The following is a 22486-nucleotide window of genomic DNA, read 5'->3' as shown; positions in this document are numbered from 1 at the left end:
TTTTTAATCAGTGTTTAATCTTCTGTCATTCATATCAGGCCTAGTAACTTGAAAAATGATCCTAGAGGAATCTGCTTGAATTAGGAGAATTCACTAATACCAAGCATTGGTTGACTTCTTACACTGGTCGTCTTACAGTAATTGTGACCTGAAATAGAGAGGGGCAGATTTGCTTTAATCTCTTAAGTATTCTTCTCAAAAGATTAAATGCAAAATGTTGATTCAAACCTGTGATTGGTGTTCCCAGAGAGTATATTGGCATTTAAATGTGAATCTTTCCCTGCATAATTTATCAAAGCCCTCACTGAAGAAAATGAATTTGATAGGTATTTTGTTTTATGCTGCAAGATCACAAACACGTTTAGAAACTGTAAAGAGGAATGAAATGGTGTCACGATCCAAGCAGAGCACGTAGCTTGCCTTAGCACCCTCGGTCAAAGATGAATTCTGAAATGCAGGGTACAGTAGTTGCTTGTGCATGGACTGGAATGTGCTGCCTGCCAGGAAAAAAGGAGAGTGAGAAATTGTTGAGGGTGCATGTTATCGTGCAAACTGGTTATTACTGTTGAATGGAGCAGGATGCTCACAGCTCCCATTTGGACTTGGGATAAGAGTTAAGTGCCTCTAAGTAGTTTGAGTTGCAGGGTTTCAATAACCACTTCATTTCCAGAGGCTTTAAGTAGAACCTCAGTGCTGGAAATGTCAGGCTGTGGAGAAAGTTTTCCCTTGGTAACCAGACAAAAAAATTGAGATTTTGCATTTGCAATGTATTGATATATTAGAGCTCAGCCTTTGGGCATGGATGGACATGATGCTGTGGCAAGAGCCAGATCCTGGGAGAGGCTGAGGCAATTCTTGAGGGGATCACAGAATAAAATTGTGCTCCTGTGGGTGTGTGAAGCTTGGGCTTGAGACAGAGCATTGTGTCACTGCAAGTGACACTCACTGGGGAAACACGGGGAAAAAAAGGCATGTTCCTGCCCCTGTCACTCCTGATAAATGCTATCTTGTTCAAATTGCATCAATACTTGCCCTGCAACAAAGCCAGTCAGTATGTGGATGTCCTGTTTAGGACACAGCCACTTTCTCAGAAGCAATTTCCCAATAGCTGAGGCAGAGATGAAGACCTGCCAGAGCAAAGGCTGGATGTGGTGGAAGGGTTTGCACTGCTGTATCCTTGCCTTGTCCACAACTGGCTTTGTGGGCTACATCACAGCTTGTCACCTGTTCCATTCCTCTCCTTCTGCCTATGTGCTTATGCAGTTTTTGTCTTTTTTTTCATGGTATGCACATTTCAGTTTGTGAATAAGAACTTGCACTAATCACAAGGGCTGCAATCTATTACCTGTGTTTGACTCCATAGTGCTGTGGTTTTTGCATAGTGTTTTTAATTAATCCTTAATTTTAAATCCTTTTATTATGCTGCAGAGTATATCTTTGTTTCTCAGGTTAAGAGACAAAAAAATAAACATAAACTAGCTGATCCCTCCCTGAACAACACGTCCTTCCCTTTGTATCCTGGCTGCCAGGAAGAGGAACTAGAAGAGCTGGATTCCTCACATAGTGGGGCTTTTAAATGGCAGGAAATCTTCTTTTGAATTTGCTTAAATGTAAAATCCACAGTACAGACAAAAGGCATTTTGAAGTTGAGGCTAAAATTCCTGGGTTTGGATGGATTTGCAACTTGCTTCACATGGGAATTAGTGTGGTGAGGAGAATACTTTTCGAAGTATAACTATATGGGAGGCTTTCCACAGAGCATCTACAGAATGTTAATTCCCTCTTTCACTGCAGGACTCTGAGTAGAATGCAGCATTGTAGTCCTCTTGTAATAGATGCTGATGGATTTCAGGAGCAGTGCTGTTCTGAAACAGCCACTGTCATACTTTTACTGATGTGTGTACAAACTCTAAACTGGGTGCTCCAAGGAACAATATTATGGAGACATCGAAGAAAATTTTGGGCTGCAAACTTCATGTGTGCTGTAGCAGAGACATGAGAAGCACTGCTTTCCAAGACCTTAAATGGCCTTTTGCTCCAGGCAAAAGCAAAGATGACTTGACTTCATTTGCTTTGCTGTCCTTGGTTTCAGTTTGGCTTTTTGAGCTTTATGTCACTGTCTTTAAAGATTTTTGCAAAAAATTTGAATAATTATTCTTCATTATCTAAGTGACTGATAGCTTTACTCATAATTCTTTGTTACTCTATTTATTAAGCTGTGATTCTTACATTTCTTTTGATCTTCTTACTGAGGACATAACAAAGATTTAGCCACAGCTGGCTGCAGCATTAGCTAAGATGGATTTAATGTGCTAAATTTTCAGCACCTCTTCCCCTTGTGTTGACTTGGGTATGCGTTGCCACTAAGAAGATGCTGCTGACCTGCTCTAAGCTGTTTCTCAGGCCATAAAAGAGGGCTGATTTTTACTGCTTATAACAGCAAGCTTTAGATACACCAGATCAAGCAAAGCAGAGATTTTGTTTTGTGGTATTTGCCTTGGAATGACTGCTGTGCTTTGGAGTAGACAGATCTCTGAGCAGCGTCCATCTTACAGTCTCTATCTACAGCATGTCCAGGATGATGCTCTTCACTGATGAAGAGGATTAAAATAGTCACTAAGCTGACGAATACACCAAATGTCCTGTAAAGTACAAAATAAAGATATAGACAGACTGAACATGCTGGAGTGATACATTCTGCTGGACTGCATCAGAATGGGAACATCTTTAACTTGAGCCAGATTTGAAATGCTCAGTATCACAGAAAGATGAAACCAGGGCTTAGTTTGTATATGGAAACGCTTGGCCTAGTGCTGTCTGTAGAGACACTTTCTTGCTTTCATTTTTCTCTGCTGTGTTTGAGTGGATATTTGGTCCCGTCTGCCCCACCTTGACTCCAGAGTGCCACTTAAAATAGTGTGCTTGGCACTGTTCGTTAGGATGCTTCCTGCAGTGAATTAATTTTGGAAACAACCCAAAGCAGAGGACTGTTCTTATTTATTCCCATCTCTCTGGGTTAACATGTGCATCCCTTAATTGACAGGGATAAGTATGAAAATATGGACAGCTTCCAACACAGTGGTGTGACTGTGACTGAATAGTTGCTGCGTTTGCCTTTGTTGTCCAGGCTGTAGAGTTGCCACACAGCCTTGACACCCACAAATCCATTTTGTGCTGGTTACCAAACCTGTTTTCCTCTTCCAGCAGTGGAGGACGAGATACAATGAGATACAAAAGTTCTCAGTGTAATATTCTCAGAATGTTCCCAGCCTCATAACACAAATCCATGTAGTACTGGTCCCACTGCTGTTGAGGCTGGCTGGGAATTGTGCAGGGAGAGGCAGCCTTCAGGATAATTAAAGCATGGTCTGGTAAGGAACTCATTTGGGCTCTCAATGTTTTTTGGTAAGATGTCCAAAGTAAGAATATTAGAATGAGATATGCTTCTGGCTGTCTTGTGCTATTGCATCATCGGGCTGCAATTTTGGCATAGCTTTCTGGTATACTGCTCTCTTATGATTTGAGACATCTGAATAGATTCTGTGGGGCTAATCTACATCAGGGATTTGCCAGATTCTGGCAGAGTTAATATTTGCGGCTGAGATGTGTGCATAGCTGTGTTTCTGAATTAAAAAAACATCTTAGTGGGCCACGTCTGAAGTCAGCCAGGGGAACAAAACCACCACTCCCCAGGGTTAGAACTTTATGCAACATTTTTGTCCTTTGACTTTGAGAAAGCACTATTGAAATGACTCAGCCCATGGCTAGGAAACTGGTGAGTGGCCAATTGCATCAATAGGCAGATCAATCTACCCTCCAACCACTGTCCCGGTGATTGGATTTGCATATTAAATCAGCATTTCCATTGCTGTCCTTGTATGCTCGTGGGGTCAAGGAAAGCAAACCTTGTTTGGAAGGCCGACCATTTATTTCTTTTCCATTCAAGTGTGTCTCCCAAGAGCATCTGAGCAGGCGAAAGAAAAGCATCTTTAAGTAAAAGTAAATAGTCACTTCTTTCCCTGCTGGATAGCCTTTTTTAAGCAGGGAAATAAAGAATTGTTTGGAATGCTTGTGTTCAAAAGAACATATCTTGACAGTTTTCTTTACAGTTCTTCCAGCTGGTCTTTATACCAAAAAAACCCCAAACTCACAAGCTTCTAAGATGGACAGCCCCAGCAAAGGGTTTAAAAAACAAATTGAAAAACACTAGTACATCCAGAGACCTTGAGGAGGAATATCAGTTGAAGTGATGGAAGTTCTCAGTGGATAGTGCCTCTTAAAGGCATAACAAGATTGTCTAAAACTGTTCCGCCTGCTCTTTTTCAGAGAGTGATTTCCCTTGCTATTGCAGAGCAGGCAGTTTTTGCTTCCACCTTTGGAATAAAGCTTTCAGCACCTGTTGACTTTGTACTTTGAAGCCCTCAGTGAAGTATCAAATTACTTAAAACTCATCAAGGACCCGACCATCAGGTGGGTGCAGCTGTAGCATGTAGTTTCTTCCACTAATCTTATGGTCAGTTGTATTTCAGCTAAGCAGACAGAAAAGAATCGTGTTCTCTTCCCTACCTTGAAATTTCTCAGAAAGTGCATAAAGAAACATCAAGGAAATAATTATCAGTGTACACAGTGTTTATTCTTCCCACTGAAACCTGGGAGAGACTATTACCAAGTTAAAATCTCATTTTATCAACAATAAAAATCACCTCCCCCCTTTTTGTTTTATTTCCATGCAGTGCTACACAATCTTATACAGCTCAGTAGAGTGAAGAGCTGTGAAATTCAGGATAAGAAATTCAGGTGTTCAACACGCAAAGCCAGTAAATATTCTGCAGTGATAGCCGTGAAAAATTGAAGGTTCTAGGCTTGCTTCTGTGGAGCTAGTTTTACTTTCTGGATCGGCAAAATCAGTAATGAGCATCTCAGCCCAGCCAGCTTGAGTCTGTTCTATAAATTACCACTTAATTTTCTAATAGCATTAGGCAGCTGTTCTAAGTAGGGCTCTGCTGCTTTCTGTGAAGGAACTGGTTAATACTTCCATTAGCGCTTGTGTGCAAACCAAGCTGTAGGGTGGTGCTGTGACTGTTAAACCCCAGCTGATGAATTAATGCTTCAGAAATAAAATGTTGCTAAATTACTAAGAATTGCTTTCAAAGCATAGAAAAAATGGGAATACATTAAGCCATTGCTGAGGTCCTTTTATGTTCCGTGACCCTGCTGCTGACAAATTTTGGGGTACTTCAAAAGGCTTTTTGTCATTTGACTTCTCATGTGTCAGTCCAGGTGTTGCTCTGAGCCTTCTTCCTGCACTCCAGCCTCTTCCATACTTAACCAGGGTAGTGCTTGATATTCTTCATTATACCCTTGCTTGAGGCCTTGCTCCTTCGCCTTCAGTTTGCAAGCAGTAATGGAAGGCAGCTGGCAGCCTTTCACCACTTTTATTGCTACGATCAGAAATAGCTGCAATCAAGAAAGAAAATGAAAGACTGTTTTGGTGACAATTCGAAATAGTTTTGCTAAATTAATTCTCTTGCACTTACTTTATTTGTTGTTAGTGGTAGAAACTTTTCCTAATGAGCAGCTAACTGTAAACTTTCTTGGCACAGTGTTCACATTGAAGTTTTCTTTAAGGAAAAAGATGTTGTTTACTGGAACTGAACAAACCTAGTGTCAGTATAGGAATCTCTTTAAAGCACTGATTTTTGCACACTTAGACATTAAAGGTTCTTAAAAGATTTTGTTTTGTATGTGAGCAGTCATGTAAGCTGCTGCCTGAAAGATGCTTCATAACAACTCTGAATAAATAACAGGAGGAGGTATATGGGAAGATGGTTTTGGTTTAAAATACCTATTTCCATTATTTAGAAATAGATTTACTAAGAGCCAGAGTTGCTACGTGTTCTCAGTAACAGGTACTAACTGCTGACTGTTTTCATAGACTTGAAATTTGTAGAACTAACCTGTGCTTTTGGGTGGACTTAAAAGGTTTGAAGTATAAAAGCATCCTCAGTTTTTATGCTGGAAAAAACAAGGCTATTCCATAATTTTTTTTGGTAACTTGTTAATTTTGGTCTGGATCAGCATAAGCTTGGTAGAGCTCAGGGAGCAACAGCAAGGACAAGAGCAGCCCTGTATTTTTGCCATGGTTTCCAGTTTTCAAAAGGTGGTCATTAGCATGGTTTGGAAAGCCAAGACTTAAAAACCTCATGGTTTCTTCTGCAGATTAGAAGTTTCATCTGAATTGTTTGGAGGACAGAATTACCAATTAATTGGGTTGAGTTTTGGGTTTTTTTTTTACAGAAGATTGCAAATTTAGGGGTGGAAAGCAATAGGCATGACCTACAGAGCTCCAGCATGGTCGGAGCAGGACCTGTTGAATCAGTCCTGTGTGCTGGTCAGGAAGTTGCTGTGTAGCCTAATTGCAGGGCTTGGAAATCCCGAGTAAGTATTATCGTGTTCGAAAACACATGCAGTCTGTGCACATAAATAATCAGTCTGTGATGCTGAAAAACCTCTGTAGGGGATGGATACTTGAACAAACTCAGACTGCATCGCAAACCGCATTCCTGCTTGTTATCCTTCTTTTATTTTGCTTTTTTTGCCCCAGGAATTTTTCCTTGCCACTTCAAATTCTCTGTTAAAATATGCCCTTCAGTTTCCTGCTTGCATTTTGGATCATTGTGTTTCAGATAAAAACACAATCTGTGCAGCCTTTTTATCTGGAGTCAGCAGAGTGGTCAGTGGATGGAGTGAGGAGCCACAGGTTTTCTGCCATGGCTCTTTTGCGCAACTCCCAGTGAAGTTCACAAGATCTGTAAAACAATGTTCATGCTGTTTTGAGGAAGGAATTTGGGTTTGTTTCCTCCTGGAATGCTAAATCACTTTGCATCAGTAGTAAGGGGGTTATTTTTCTGTCTGCCTGGTGTTAACAAATTATTTGTCCCCTTTCTGCCAGTTTTGGCCACTAGGGAAGTTAGTGGAGAACTTGTGTGGGTGTGTGACTTGTGATAAGTTTTAGTCCAGGAGTTACTTTTGCCTTGAATAAATTGCTTTGAAGTAATGAAAGATTTTCTGAATGTACTTTCCTCTGTATTATGGAATCTGTATCCTGATAACTACAGTGATTATATTCCCTAACTCTTGTGTAGCTAAAGTGCCTTAAGATGGTACAAATTCTCCCATCAAACTGTGGAGACGTTACTTACAAAGTAGCATCTCTCAGTCCTCCTGCACATGTGCTGCTCTCAGTGATGCCTTTGTGGTATCAGCAGTGATGGTTCATACTAACAATCAGTTCAGAAATGAAAGACTTGAAAGTAAACTTTTTAAACACTACTAAGCCATAGCTGCTGTCCTTAGGCTTCTGTTTGGATTTCCCTTCTGGTAGTCCAGGAAGGCAAAATTGCCCCATGGCCATTTTTTGGTAGAATATTAGTGAATATGTAAACATTAACTTGCACTCAAGTTTTCACTTGCTGACCGGCTAACAGGACATCTTAGGTCTCTGTGCCTCAGATGCCCAAATAGTTAATTTGGGAAAGCTGTAATTAGTCAGGCCATGCAAGACAGAGTGATGACACAGATTGGAGCAAGGAGATGAGCATTAATCTGAGCTGAGCCTGCTGCTGGGTGACCTTAGGCGAGTCACTTGACTTTGTACCTCAGTTTAGCCCAGTGATAAATAGGCCTGGCTCCCTGTGCTGGGATAGGAGTTATTGTGGCGCTGTGAAAAGGGAACTCTAAATAGCGCCATGGCAGTGTTCTGCTGCGAGGGGATGGAAGTGGCCATGAGTGTGTGTGTCTGACACAGCTTGGAAATTGTCCCTGACATCCCTGTGACATGTAGAAGGCAACCTGGCTGATTAAACCTATTTGGACCTACCTGTGTGCTGTGTGAGGATTATCAGTGTTTGTGCTTTCCTCTTCTCTTGCCTTTATTTTTAAGGTGGCTTTGTGTCAAACTGTTCTAGCCCTAGCCATTACACCCAAGCTGTACTTTTGAAAGCTTGAGAGCCTGAAATTAATCTTTTTCAAAGGACACAGTTCTGAGTACAGTAACATTTGTTCAGGGAATGTTCCAGTGGAATTATTACAAACTTTGTTTCTCCAGGGATAGAAAAGAGGATGCCAAAGGCAACCATATTACACAAGCAACTTCAGGAAGCTGAGGCAGTGCTGAGTCGTGGCTTTCCTGGATTTGATCGCCTCTCCCCCAGCCTAGCTGTGCTCCAGCTCTGCCTGCAGTGTGCCACTCCTACTGAAATGTAGCAGTTCCAGTGCAAATGTCTCACATGCAATTATGTGCCCGTTGACTCATATACACCCTTTTGGAGCATGATAAACTAGAGGGGGAGAGGTAAATAATCTGATACCTCGTAAGTACAAATTCCAAGGGCAAAACTGCTGCCTGTGAGTGGCAGGTACTTGCAAACCTCTCATTTTCATTGTAGAAAGGCAGTGGAATGTGCAAAGCAGTAAGGAATGCTTCAGGCTGCAGCAGGCCTTTTGTAAATCTGTGGTTGCTGTCGGCTCTATGGAAGTACGTGGAGTATTGTCACTGAACTTCCAAGTGTTCAAGGCTTCATGTCAACCATAAACACAGACATCTAAATATAAACTGCACCCCAGCTAGCACTGCAGTTCCTGCCTTGGCTCCCAGTTCTCTGCTGGTGCAGACTCCTCCACCACAAGAGTCAATAAAGGACAAGCAGATGAGAACTCCACCCCTTCCAGCAAGTTAAAGCAAGCCAAAGACTGCTTTAGTGAGATTTCTCCCATTTAAATTCAAAAGCAAATACAGGCTGGTATTATCAGCTCACACCAGATCTGCCTGCAGACAGTAATTCTTCCTGTCTTGGACCCCTGCCCATGTGCATTATTGTAATTATCAGCAATTTAAAAAAAACTAAAGCAATAAAGCTAGGATGAGCTGCTGGTCTGTAGATTTACTGCCTGCTGTGTCAGGCATTCATTAGCCTTCCTGGGTTCAAGCCACCTATCTGCTGAATAAAAGCAGGAAGAGGAGCTAAGGAAAACAAAGCATGAAACACCATTTAAGCATGAACTGAGAGCTCTGCTTGCATTTACAAGTTATAAATCCAAAACCAGGGGAATTTTAAGTATTCTGTCCAGAAGTTATTGTGTGTAAAGTCCTTCTGCCGACTTCCCTTCACTTTTTAGTTGAAGTGTTGGTTTCCTGAATACAGACTTACCATTAATTCCCAGGTGAGATTCATGGCAATGAATGGTAGATTTAAGGGCCGTGTGGCATTGTGATCCAGGAGGGCTGAGCTTTACTATACCAACTCAGTTGTTTTCCTTCCAATAGCTTCAGTTTGTGACTGCAGCTCTTCTTAATTTTCATTTGGCCAAGGGCTGGCCTCTCCTTGTGGAAGGAAAAAGGCTCATGGACATCAGCTGGAGGCAACAGTAATATGGGGGGGTGCAGTTGAAGTGGTTTAGTCCCTGCGTAAACATTCACACCAAATTTTCAGCCCAGAAAGGGCAAAACATTAGAATCCTCACACATTCAAAAGCAGCAGCCATGGAGGGTTGTGTTTACAGGAAGGCTGGAAAAGTAACAGGGCTCATTTTTGTGTCAAAGGAACTGTTAGAATTCCTCAGTGGTCTTGAAAGCATTCATTTTCTATCCTCCATATTATGTGGGTATTGCACTGACATAGGGAGATTTACAGAGTTGCTTGGATAGAGTAGTAAATGAATTTTTTTTAAAAAAATCCAGAAAAAGTTATTCTTTTCCTTTAATTTAAGGTGGGTAGTGTGATTTAGCTGGATAAGGACAGTTCTGAACAGCCTGTTCCAAAGTGCCTCAGGTTGTGGTTCACATGGACCTTGATTTAATAACCAGTGTTGCTTTTTTTTTTTTTTTTTTTTTTTTTTTTTTTAAGTGTAGCAGCAATTGGTTGTGGAATACACGAAGCTCTCAGGAGCAGGAAATTTGATCTGACCTGTAGAGAATCCTACAAAGGGCCCTGCCTTGTCACTTAAGGCAGGGTATGCCCTCAGCAACCAGTAATCTGTTCTCTGGCCACCAAGTCAATGCAATTCTCCATTGGAGCTTTCTTCAGCAGTTTATAAGTTCTAGAGGCTGGAGTTCTAGTCTTAAAACACCTTAATCTTCCATGGTTTTATGCAGAGAGCTACTCATGTGTTGTTACAGAGGAAGCCTGATGGAAAGCATGGGTGATGTGGGTTCTCCTCACAAACTCTCCATGCTTTTCACGCTCCCATCCACTCTGGTTTTGCTGGAATAAAGGCTCATTCTGGCTAATCTGATCAGCTGGACAAGGCTGTGGTCATGTTTGACCTCTCTGAAAATTCAGAATTCAGTTAAATATGATATTTTGCAGATACTTTTTTGCTATTAACGAAAGCTCTCAGGAACTTATTTCTGTGAATTATAATTACCAGCTTCTCTTACAAGAGAAAAGCTCCAATCACCCTTCAATCCTGAAGTCCCCAGCAGCATGCTAGAATAGCATTCCATAGGGAATTATGTGGAAAGCATGTGAAATAAGTTATGTTGTGATGAGGTTTAACAGATCATGGCAATAAAAGGCAAAGGACATGGATGTGGTTTTCATGTTTAGGTCTTTACAAACCAGAACTGCAATGTACTGCTTGTGTTTCAGGGGTAGATGTAAAATATTCTTTATTTTACTAAAGTCTCTAGCCTTGTGTCCCTCCTTTGGGATGAGGGATACTTGCAGGAAGAACAAATATGTCCCTTTTTAGCGCCTGGAGCCCAGGCCTCCAGGTGGGTAATGCTCACACATCAAAGTGTGTGTCACAAGCTGATGAGGCCAGTAGTAAATAAAAGCCAGTATACTTGGGCAATATACTTCCATCAGAGAAAAGGAAGATTTAGAGGCTTTAATTCCAGTGTCTCAGGACCATAAATCAGACACGGGATGGCAGGATGAGGAATTTAACTGACATTAACTGGCCAGAGATTTATATGTTTATGGAGTCAAAAAATTCTTTGGTCTTGGAAAGCAAACTGGATTACAGAATTACACCAAAAGGCAGAGCCCAGTTTCTCCTGAAACATCTTGTAAATGCAAGTTCCAGTGAGGAATGGTTTATGGAACAGTCTTTTCCCAAATAACAGTGGTCTTGCTCTCATGTTATGGGTATGTATTAATAGGATAATAGCTACTAAAGTAATGTTTGATAAGGACATACACAACTGGATGAACTCTTCCATCATATATGTGTTGCCCTTCCCGATCTGTCAGGCTGCTTGTTTAAGAGATTGAATAGTTGCTCCCCAACACTGAAAGAAGCAGCTGCTTCCATTTATGGCTGGGAAATTCCCAGAGAAAAATGTGCTGTCGGTTTGTTCATCCCTTTACAATGTGGAATGGGTGAATTCTCTGAAGTACTAAAGAGCTTAACTAAGGACATGGCTTTATCCCAAGCTTTATGCTGGTTTATGTGCTCCACAGCCTTCCTTTTGCAGATTGATGCTTGAGTGTAGCCTGAGGGATGTGCTTGCAGTTTTCATACACCAAAGCCAACTGTGGGAAACATCAGAAAGTTACTTGGTCCCAAAAGGCTCTTCCAACTGACCTTTTTCCCTGCATAGGTGTCAGTGTTAAAGGTGTGCCCTCCATGAAGTTTGGAGGTTCTGTATTCTCTCATAACAGCTAAAATGAGATTAAAGTACTAAATTAAATAACTGATATGATTGAGGACTGGAGTAGACTGCCATTTCAGGAAAAATTGAAGCCATTGCTTAAAAATCCTGCCTTGCCGTTCCTGGGGTTAAAGAATCAACTGTGTATCTCAAAGTTCATTAACTCACCCAACAGCACAGTTCAACAGAAGATTGATTAAAAGTGATGAAATCAAGCAAGTAATTAGTCTCGTTTGCTCAGCTGTGAATTGGGGCTTAGCATGTTCTGGTAGCTACAGCAACAGCACTCAACTGATATGCAAACTATGTGAGCAATCCAAGAAGGAGGAATGATACCTTTGCAAGGAGCAAACTGGAGAGGCAGCAAAACCAAAGACTGGCTCGAATCAGTATGTAAATAGAGGGTGGTCATGATTTCAGAAGGTTGGTATGTGTTTGAACAGGAGTTTGCTCATGCAAGAGGTGTGATGAATGGATTACTTATGGATGTTTCTGCCTCTTGTTGGAGCCTGCACCTCTTCTGCTCACAAGTTCCTTTATTGTGCTGTAGACTTGGTTAAGTTCGCTTTGAAGGAGCCAGATTTCAGGCATCAGCAGCGCCATCGTATCACATACATTTATTCTCTTTTGATGGCCTGTATTCTTACAAGGGTTAATGCTTCCTGGGTTCTTGGTCTTGCATTTCTTTTCAGTTTTTTCCCAGGAGTGGAATTTGGATGTAGTTGCAATGTTGTCATCAAACAAAAACTGTTTAGGGATTGTTTCCTTTAGCATGTCAGGTCCTGTGCTCTCTGGAAAATGATTGTTGGTACCAAAGTGGTGTTTGTTTGGAGAGAGATAAAAGGAGACTCCTAAAATGTTTGTGTATGTTTAGGGGGTTCTGAAGGATCATTCTGCATTTGCTTCTTTCTTCTGAAAAGACACAGCAGGGTGTGTCAGCAGCGTGGTGCAAGACCTGTCACAAGTGCACTGTGATAAGATATTTATTAAAGGCTTAATTTCTGAAATAACCAAGTTACTGCACCATATTCCCAGCCTCAGTCTATTCCTCAGAGTCCCTTCTGTACCTGAACTACGAGACTCCTTTTTCCTTAGGACAGAGAGTACAACAAACATACCCACAGTAAACTTGAAAATATATGTGAAACTTGGCAGCATTTTGATACAGGTACATAAATGCTGCTATCTCTTACATGTAGTTCACTGTTTCATTACTTTGTAGTCTGTGCTAAAACATGCTGTCATGAGCATCTGTTGGTTGTAAGGGTCAGAGTAAGTAGAAACCACTTGTATAAGACTGTTTCTCTTAAATGATGCACGGGTGAATAGTACTTATAACTCATGGTGTCACTTTTCTAGAGTTAATACTTGAATTTATGCTTTTGTGCCTCGGGTTGGTTTTCTCCCCCAAGCACTAATCTTGTGTTCAGCACTAAACAATCCTTGACTTTCTAAGTGTTGAAATGGCTTATCTCCAGGCAGAGAGATAATGGCAGGGGGAGAAATGAGCTAATTGTAGTGGAGTTATTCTTCTTCCTAATATCCAGTAACTAAGAGCTGCACAAAGTTGTCCAGTGGAGTTCTACTCTTTACTCCTTTATTTCCCTTAAGAATACAGATATTGATATGAGTCGATGGGGCTCTGCAGGCAGTAGGGAATGAACAGTGCTCACAGTAATTTATGCATTTTTCAGTGCACAAAAAGTTAAATATGAAGGCAGGACTGGTAGCCTGGAGTTGTGTTGCCTGCCAGTGGAAAAGTAGCTTAGGGCCAGCAGATTCTGTGCATTGCTCTTTCTATCTGGAGTACTTGAAATGGATTCCATTCTCCTAAACACCATAAAGAGCTTTTGGAGTTCATCTGTTTTTTTGCCTTATGCCTCATTCTCTTTTACAGCAGCTAGTAGTTATTTAAGGTGAGCCTATTCAGTGCCCAGCATCCGCTTGGTCTTCTCAGAAAAAAAAAAAAATCTGCAATTTAATTGACTCCTCTTTTCCTCTTTTGGTCAGCCAGCAGGATTTCAGAAAGGGGCACTGATCTTGTTTTCATTGATCAGTATGCAGTTTGACCAAATGTGGGCCTATGCTGTCAGGTTCATGTCTGCTGGTGCAGTCTGGGAAATGCACAGAATACAAATCTGAAACAGCTCCCCATAAGAATGGGACACAAAAGGCTTTGAGAAGCTGGTTGTCACATCTGTTTTCTCTGATTCAGCAGAAATTATCTTTATTTGTATGTTTGAGCAAAAATCTTTGGTATTTCTATCCCAAATATTTGATATTAGGATAAACACATAGCTTTTAACTTTGAGCAGGATGCTTGCAATGGGATGCAGTTATTTGTTAGTCATAGTAATACTTGCTTGTGTGCAGCCTCACAGAGGTCCTTCTGCCAAAAGTTGTTTGTTATTTAGGAAGTTTTTCAGACATCTGTTTTAGCTCAGGTAGTGCTGCCTTTTAGTGGGAATTCCTCTTGGTTTTGGTAAGCTATTGTTTCAATTATCAAAACAGGGTTTGGGAAAAAAAAATGCCTTGCTGGTGAAAACTTGGGGTGGTCTCAGCATCTCAAGGAATGTCATTAAAAAATTGTTTGCAAGACTCCACGGGTATTCTGGATCAAGCAGGAGCTGTCTGAGAAGATACCAGAGGGTTTCTAATTCTTTGAGTTGTTGAGCCTTTGATCAGATAATGCAATCAAGTTGGTTTGTTTTGGTTTGTCTTCACAGGCCCTTGCAGCCAATGCTGGGACAGGGTTTGCGGTGGCAGAACCTCAAATTGCCATGTTCTGTGGGAAGCTAAATATGCATGTGAACATTCAGACTGGGAAATGGGAACCTGACACTTCCGGGACCAAGAGCTGCTTTGGAAGAAAGGAGGAGATTCTGCAATACTGCCAGGAGGTGAGATTTTCTGTGTAATCCTGAATCTTCACTGCTGTGAGGAATTGGATTCCAATTTAGCTGCTCAGTAGCAAATTAACCCTGCAGCAGATTAGCTTGCTTTTGCCTAGTCCAGTTCCTTCCTCTGTTCTGCTGCGTTACTGTCCAGGAAGAGCAGAGAGGACACTGCAGTGGGATTTAGAAGCTACCTCAGATAAGCTTACACTGCCACAGAAGGGTCCTTGGTCAGTAAGTCAGAGGTATCGTTATCTGTTTGCAGGGCTTTACCCCAGTGTTCTGCCCCTGAGCTGGTTAACCAGTATCTGCTCCCTGTTATGTAAAATGAAACCTGACACCTATTCTAGTTAAAATGTGGTTGTGCTCTTCTCAGTGGCATGTTCAGATCAGTCAGAATATTAGAAAAATATTTTAATCATATGTTGTCAGTATTTTTGAGCTCTTTAGACTTTATTGAAAAAGGTATAACCATTTTCTAGTGTGTTCAATGTAAGATATTGATCTTGTCTAGTGTCTTTAATTGCTCCTCGGAGGTGACAGCACGTAAAATACCACAAGGAATGTATTTTTTTAAATGGGAAAGCAACAGAATGTACCATGTCTGGACTGGAAAACTTTTTAAACTGTTTTACAAGGCTGATATAACTGGGGCTGCATTTCTTTCATGTGGTAGAAGCTTAAATGTAGGTCAATGTCTGGACTTGAGAACTTGAGCAGGGCATAAGGATCAAATTAATACATCATAAATGGATGAGGCATGAGGAGCCTGAGGAGATGGGTGCATAATTTGACAAGTGTTGAGAGAGTCCAAAGATGTTACTAAACCCTATTTGCTGGTGATCACTGTTCTAGGGGGTCTTGTAGCTGCTCCAGGAAGAATTAAACAGCTACATCTCCTTCAAACCCAAATACCCAAATGCTCCTCCTCCACTGCTATTAAAATCCAGTCCTCTCAGCTTGGTGCCAGTGAGGACTCTTGCCTGACCTGGCTTCCTCCTACCTCAAAGCAGTGGCATACCTGTTTCTGAAGCTCTGTGTGACAGACAGCTGGAGCTTTTTTATGTCTCCAGCTGTCCTGAGCTTGATCTAGACAAGTGTGTGTGTCCATGTGCAAACTCCAATTTGTTCCTGTGCAGAGAATCGGCCTCACTACTCTGGTAAGAGCCGCTCTACATATTCTCGGTCCTTTCTGGAGAGAAACCTCTCTCTCTGTTCTGCTTTCCAGATGTACCCAGACCTTCAGATCACCAACGTGGTAGAAGCCAACCAGCCCGTCAGCATTGACAGCTGGTGCAAGCGTGGGAAGAAGCAGTGCAAGGACCACACTCACATTGTCGTGCCCTACAAATGTCTGGGTGAGTGTGTGCTGTGGGTGTGCTGTGCATTCCTTTGGGAGAAGCAAGGGAGAAGCCTCCTGATTTCTTACAGAGAAAACAGCTCAGTTTGTAAGACTTGTCTTGTATCAGGTTGTCATTTCTACAACTCCCACTGAAATGTTTTTCTTTCCACAAGATGGAACTCTGCCTTTCTGGAGCAGATCGATAGCTTGGTAACAGCTGCGGTAGAATAATAGTGCCTGGTGTGAAAAACAAATCCCCATTCTCTCTGTAACTGCCATAAAAACCTGAAGGCTATTGTATCTGTGTACCACAAAGACACTGGGATTTAATACTTTGATCCTATTTTTGTGAAGCTTTAATATTTTGTTGCCTTGGAGACTCAGTGTGCTCAGGCTTCCTGCTTGGTCTTGGCAAGAGATCTCTATTCTATTTCAATGACTATATTTAAACTTTGCTGTTTCAAAGAGGCTCTTTTTCTTGCAGCTGTATCCCCTGTCCCCATTTTGAACTGTGAAGAAGTATGAGATAAACTGTGATGGATTTCATGGTGCTTTCCAGAATCTCCCCACCCACTGGAATCAGGCAGCATGTTGTAACTGGTTAACTTGTGACTTCTGACCTGTGGGTTGTGGGTGACACTGCAGTGCCCCTTGTATCTTCTTAGGAGTGATCTTAGTCTCAGCTGGCTTTGTTTTCAGTTATCTGCTGGAAAAGGCTTGTAAGAAGTCTTGGGAGAGTCTGATGGCTGGGAGAAGTCAGCAAGAACCAGTTTTCATAATTTGTGAGTGTATCTCAGGTTACTGTGTGATTAGATGGGGCAGCAAAGCAGCAGAACCATGTGTGTACTTTGTCCTTGATGTAATGCCTTCTACTAGACAATCTCAACCCACTTCATCAAACATAAAATTTATTGTGGACGCATCCTGGGAGGAAGGTGCTAGTCTTTATAGATGTGGAAATTCAGGTTTGGAAAACAACCAAGCCCAAGTTATCACAAGGAGAACTTCTCCTGATGGAAATAAGGGTGAAAGCAAGATCCCTGGATTTATAAGGAGTCATCTCTTTTAGAAATGATCCTACCCCAGACCTATTCTCCAGCTGAAAAATAAGCTGATTTTACTGACACTGCCCTAAAATTTTATAAGTATTGAACTATTTATGCAGGTTTTTCATTAGTATAATTCACAGTGTTCATGACTTGCAGGCTCTAGCCTGTGAGGCAGCTTTGGTTTTCAGATCTGAGTTGCAAGTCTGGAGGCCATATATCTATAAAATCTCTTTGTCTTATTGCTTGTTGTAAGTAGATGATGTGTTTCTCTGGGATTTTAGTCAAACTGAGGGATTTTGTTCCATTTCTTTGCTGTGTTTTCCATGATACATTAATGCACAGAGTACCTTGAGGTAGGATCCTGTCACCCTGTTTAATCTTCTCTGCACCTCCTGCACCAAGGAAAACCCCTTTGTATTTCAAAGGTGGAGAGAAGAACCCATGAATCTGCTGCCTTTAGCCCCCATAACCACAGTTTCTTGGTTTTATAGTTAGCTCAGTTTTACTTTTCTTACCAGATGCATTTAAACCTTTCCTGATAGAGTAGGATGAAAGGTTAACTCAAAATTCTAACTGGCCTGTTTTGAGATAAGAAAATGGGGGTAATAGAATCCCTCTGTTGGTTTAAAATGTAAGAAATTGCCAAGGGATATGAAGGTCATTTGATTTGATTGTCTTCAGTTATCAGGTAATCTAACTCTAAACCATGTAACTTCTCTGTACTTCGTAGATGTGTCCATGACCTTTTAGTATTGCCAGTAAGGAGCTGCAAAAAATTGGTCATGCGAACAATATTTAAAATATATTTTGAAAAGATGGTGTGAAAAATTTAGACAAAGAATTCTGCTTTGTGGAGAGACTGAGAAAAAGTCTTTGACTTAAAAGCTTTTCTTCAATTTTAACAAATGACTCCTAAAGGTGTTGGTCACGTGTGCAGGGAATGCTGCTTTGAAACACTTGGGCTGAAGATCTTTTCCTGGTCTTCTCAGAGTATCTAGCTCGCTCCTTATTTTAAAATTACTAAATGTAGCATTTGAATCTGCAAGAAAGAAAGAAAAACCTCAGCTGTGAGAAAATTTCATGTTTGGATTCCTGCAGCAGTGTTTGCTGGGACTTCTGGGGTAAGAACAGGAAATGATGCTCCTTTAATTCTGATCCTTAATTCATGTGTGTTAGTACAAACTGAATGATGATGGAAATTTAGTCTAAATAGCTTTTAAGTCCAACTAAAGTAGAGTCTGTACAGCAGAGGGATTCTCTCTCTCCTATCTTCCTCAAAAGCAAAAGTCCAGGTTTTGCACAAAGATTGTGCCAAAGCTTCCTTATGCTAGTAAGGTTGTGGTTGTCTAGATATTGAAATGCAGTGTATTTGATGACTGGTTGTACTCTGATATTTAGGCTGTATTGTTTTTATTTTCCAGCCCTCTGTGTTTTGGTTAGGGCAGTGAATGTGCTGCAGTTGATCTTGAATTAAACCATCTGGAGAAAAAACAAAACAAAACCAAACAAGTCTTGCTTAAATACTGAAAATATAGATAACACTGTCGGCATATAAAAATTTCCAGGCTCTTACAGCAGCAGACAGCATGAGGGAACTTTGGTATGATGCAGGTCATTTGAAAATAGGTGATTAAGTAGTTTGAAACTTCCTAGTGCAGACACAGTCTTCTCAAAGATTTGAGTGAAATCTCTTGAGTCAATCCTTTCATGGAAGGAGAACTATTTATTAACTTGCACTGTAAACTCTGCCTTCAGTTCAGCTTTAGGGGTCAGCCCAATCACCCTGTGCTCATGGTTTTACCTTGGGATCTCTGAGGCTCTGTTTTTCTTCAGATTCTCAGAAATAATTTTCAGAGCTGGTGTGACTTGTCTCCTTTAAGACTATACCAAGCCCTCAAGGCACATGCACAGAGTGCACTTTGGGGGAGTTCTGATGGGGGCTTTATTTGCTGTTGGAACCTGGACAAGTGTGAACTGTGGCCATTGTGTTTTTCAGTGGGTGAGTTTGTAAGCGATGTTCTGCTGGTTCCTGAGAAATGCCGGTTCTTCCACAAGGAACGCATGGATGTGTGTGAAAGCCACCAGCACTGGCACACTGTGGCAAAGGAGGTAATGGAGCCACTGGGACAAGATGTTTATTCTGGATCTGTCCACTTGGATGCTTGTAGTGTTGGAGCAAGCAGTGTTTCTCTCTGTATTGCTGTTCCCATGTTCCAATCAATGAACTGAGGCAGACAGCAAGGAAATAAAAATTTAAAAGTACTCAAGTGACTTTAAAAACCTGTGTAGCAATTTATTCTTCATGAAAAGCTGTCCTAAATAGCTTATCCATATCACAGAGCTAGGAATTGAAATCACATCTCTGGGATACTGCTTTAACCAATGGCTCATCCCTCTTTCTTTTCTTTTCTGAGGGAGATACAGTGGGCATATGATAGTTCCTATTTTTCTTTCACATTTTGCGTTAATGTACCTTCTGTTGGGGATTTGGTTGGGAGGGCTTGCCTGAGAGCAAACTGATTTTTGTTGGGACTGATTAGTGGAGGTTTTACATAAGAGAGGGATTATATTGTCAGAATAAATCTAGCCCATGGTTTTGGGGGGATGGGTTGGTAGGTTTTTTTATCTGACTAGCTAAACTGTTGCAAAAGCTCTGCACTCCCATTCGAAGCTGGGGTAATAAAAACAAGATCATGACACAATATGCATGTTTTCCATTTTGTAGAAGCAACAATTGTAGAAACAGCAACACTATGACCGGTTGTTAACCAGCTGAGGTTAAGGATGCTCCACTTAAGATTCCTATTTCTTTAAAATCCTGTGAGCAAAAATCTGTCTAAATAAAGCTGTACTAGAGGAATTGTCTTTTAATTGAGGATAAACTTGTTAATGTCTAGAAAATTGAAAAAATCATTTACTTTAAATGTAGTTGGAGAACTTTTCCAGCAATATTTGTCTCATTTAAAATCTGTGCTGTAACAAAGCAAACCACAAAAGGATTCTGATAGGTATAATAAAGCTTTTCTTCATTTCTTTTTGGGGCACCTCAAAGGCAAGTATTTCCTTATCTTAAGAGAAGTGTATAGACATAATGTCTAAGCATGGTTTACATTTTACTTTTTCTTGAATTATCTAATTGGTTTTCATCTACAGCATGGTAAAATGGTCTTGACCCAAAGTCTATTTGAGCAATTATTCACTTGCTCCAATGTAAAGTTTAATAGAGAAAGTTTAATGAAATGGCCAGCCCAGCAAACACCTTTTCTGGTTATTTCAAGTGTTCTCCCTTGAGCTGGCACAAAATGTTTAGGTTTTTTTCCCTGAACTTTGTCAGGTTGACGGACCAGCAGTTGTTGGGGCCAGGGTGTGAAACGTTAACACCAGGAAGTACTGGGAGTTTCTGAATCTGCGACTTTCATGGTGGTGTTTTTTTTTTTTTTTTTTTTAACACTAAGTTTCTAATCCCCTTTCCTTTGATGTTCAGATTTAGGTCATATGTTGCTGTTGTTTTTGCTGTAAAACTTAAACCGTTCTTGGGATCTCTGATAGGCAAACTTGAGCTTTATCCAAAGGAAGAGCATGATGCTGAACTGACATGAATGGGCTCCCCTTTCAGGCCTGTCTGACAGAAGGGATGATCCTGCACAGCTACGGGATGCTCCTGCCCTGCGGAGTGGACCGGTTCCACGGAACAGAATATGTGTGCTGTCCCCGGACTAAGGTTGTGGATGAGGCTCTGTCCAAAGAGGAAGAGGATGAGGATGAAGACTATGACCTTTACAAGAGGTACAGTTCTTACTGGTGTAGATGTTGACAGCTTTGTACCATGAAGCTGTTGCTTGGGAATATTTCACACAGCAACTCCCTTGTGGGGAGGATTAAGCAAATTTCTGTGCTTCTGATTTTCCTAAAGGAGTGTCCTGAGTCTGAAGAGGTTTGCAGTGCCCCTTTTACTGGAGGAGCTAAACACCCCCTCTCCCTTCATCCCTGCAGAGAGTTGTGGTCATTCAGCCTTAATAATAGAAGGCTTCAGGGGGACCTTAGAGTCCTTTCCAATGCCTAAACAGGCTCCAAGAGAGCTGGAGAGGGTCTTTGGATGAGGGCCTGCAGGGGCAGGACAAGGGGGAGTGGCTTCACCCTGCCAGAGGGCAGGATTAGATGGGATACTGGGAAAGAATTCTTCCCTGTGAGGATGGTGAGGCCCTAGCACAGGCTGCCTGGAGAAGCTGTGGCTGCCCCATTCCTGGAAGTGTCCAAAGCCAGGTTGGATGGGGCTTGGAGCAACCTGGGATGGTGGAAGGTGTCCCTGCCCAGGGAAGGGGGTAGAACAAGATGGGCTTTAAGGTCCTTCCCAACCCAAACCATTCTGGGATTCTACAGTAGGAACCTGTTCCAAAGGTATACTTTCACTTATTGAAAAATGGAAAGAGGCCACATGAAGCCAGAGTCGTGGAGAAACTCTGCCTGCAGCAGCAGGAGAGTAGTGAGGGGTGTCCCCTTGCTGTGAGTGATGGGCTAATCATTAGCTGGTACACTTATTTTTCCCATTTCTGGTGTTTCCAGAACAGATGGAAAGAATTATTATTATGGTACATCCAAGTGATTAGCCTTAACTTTACTCCCTAATTTTTCTGTGTCCCACCAGTGAGTTCCCTACAGAGGCAGGTGTAGAAGACTTCACAGGAACAGCTGTGGAGGAAGATGAGGATGAGGATGATGAAGGGGAAGAGGAGGAGGATGTGGTGGAAGACCGTGATTACTACTATGACAGCTACAAGGTTGACGACTACAATGAAGAGACCCCCACAGAGCCCAGCAGCGACAAGGCTATGGCTGAAAAAGAAGTGAGCAGTGACATGAAATGTAAGACGCATTCCAGTCCACAGGCCTCCTGCTCCCTTGAGATCATTCCTGTTGGCTGTCAGTTAGTGATGGGGTTTTGATCAAGTCAATAAGTGCCACTTAGAAGTTTTATTTGCCGCATAAGTTAGCAAACAGAGGAAAGCTGATGATGCTTGTGTCAAGTGTTGAAATTAACTCTAGAGCATGGGCCATATGTTTCCAGATAAACAGTTCTGCTTGTGGGAAGCCCAGTATTTGGCATGTTGAACAAGCACCTCATGAAGGTGCAGTGATGAGTCAGAAAAGGCATATCTGCAAATTTTGGAAAAGTCTTAAAGGGACATTTGGGGTCCACTGTAAATTTAAAATCTGGTAGTTTATACCAGCTTAAAATGAGGAAGCTGAAAGTGGGGGTCCATACTCTGCAGAGGTGCCATCTGGTCATTTAAGGGTGAGGAACATCCTTGGTGCTGCCTTTGCATAAACACTTTTCTTCCACAAAAGAAAGCCAGCCAGCACAGCTGCCTCAATTTCATTATATGTTAAGGTATGCTTTCTGTAGTAGTAGAATTTACTGTGCTGGTGGCAGCTTTTGTTGAGTGGTAGGTGCCCTTGCAGAGGGCTCAGGGTGTGGTGCCTCAGCATTATGTGATGTCCTACACTTTGCATGTAGAAGTGTCTGCAGAGGAGGGAGGAGCAGAGA

The 22486-nt window shown here is 41.6% G+C and overlaps 1 protein-coding gene across 3 annotated transcripts in view; it reads left to right on the top strand.

Moving 5' to 3' along the window:
- Positions 1-22486, top strand: part of APLP2 (amyloid beta precursor like protein 2) — a 47434-nt gene that overhangs the window by 7534 nt on the left and 17414 nt on the right. For all 3 annotated transcript variants that reach the window (XM_063418072.1, XM_063418071.1, XM_063418070.1), the window contains exons 2-6: positions 14383-14556; positions 15779-15908; positions 18938-19050; positions 20558-20727; positions 21587-21804. In XM_063418072.1, the coding sequence (XP_063274142.1) occupies positions 14383-14556; positions 15779-15908; positions 18938-19050; positions 20558-20727; positions 21587-21804 (805 nt within the window). The remainder of the gene's footprint in view (positions 1-14382; positions 14557-15778; positions 15909-18937; positions 19051-20557; positions 20728-21586; positions 21805-22486) is intronic.

This window comes from Prinia subflava, chromosome 22 (assembly GCF_021018805.1).
Source record: "Prinia subflava isolate CZ2003 ecotype Zambia chromosome 22, Cam_Psub_1.2, whole genome shotgun sequence".
Taxonomy (NCBI): domain Eukaryota; kingdom Metazoa; phylum Chordata; class Aves; order Passeriformes; family Cisticolidae; genus Prinia; species Prinia subflava.
The sequence above is the reverse complement of the archived record's forward strand: the minus strand, read 5'-3'. Positions and strand labels throughout refer to the sequence as shown.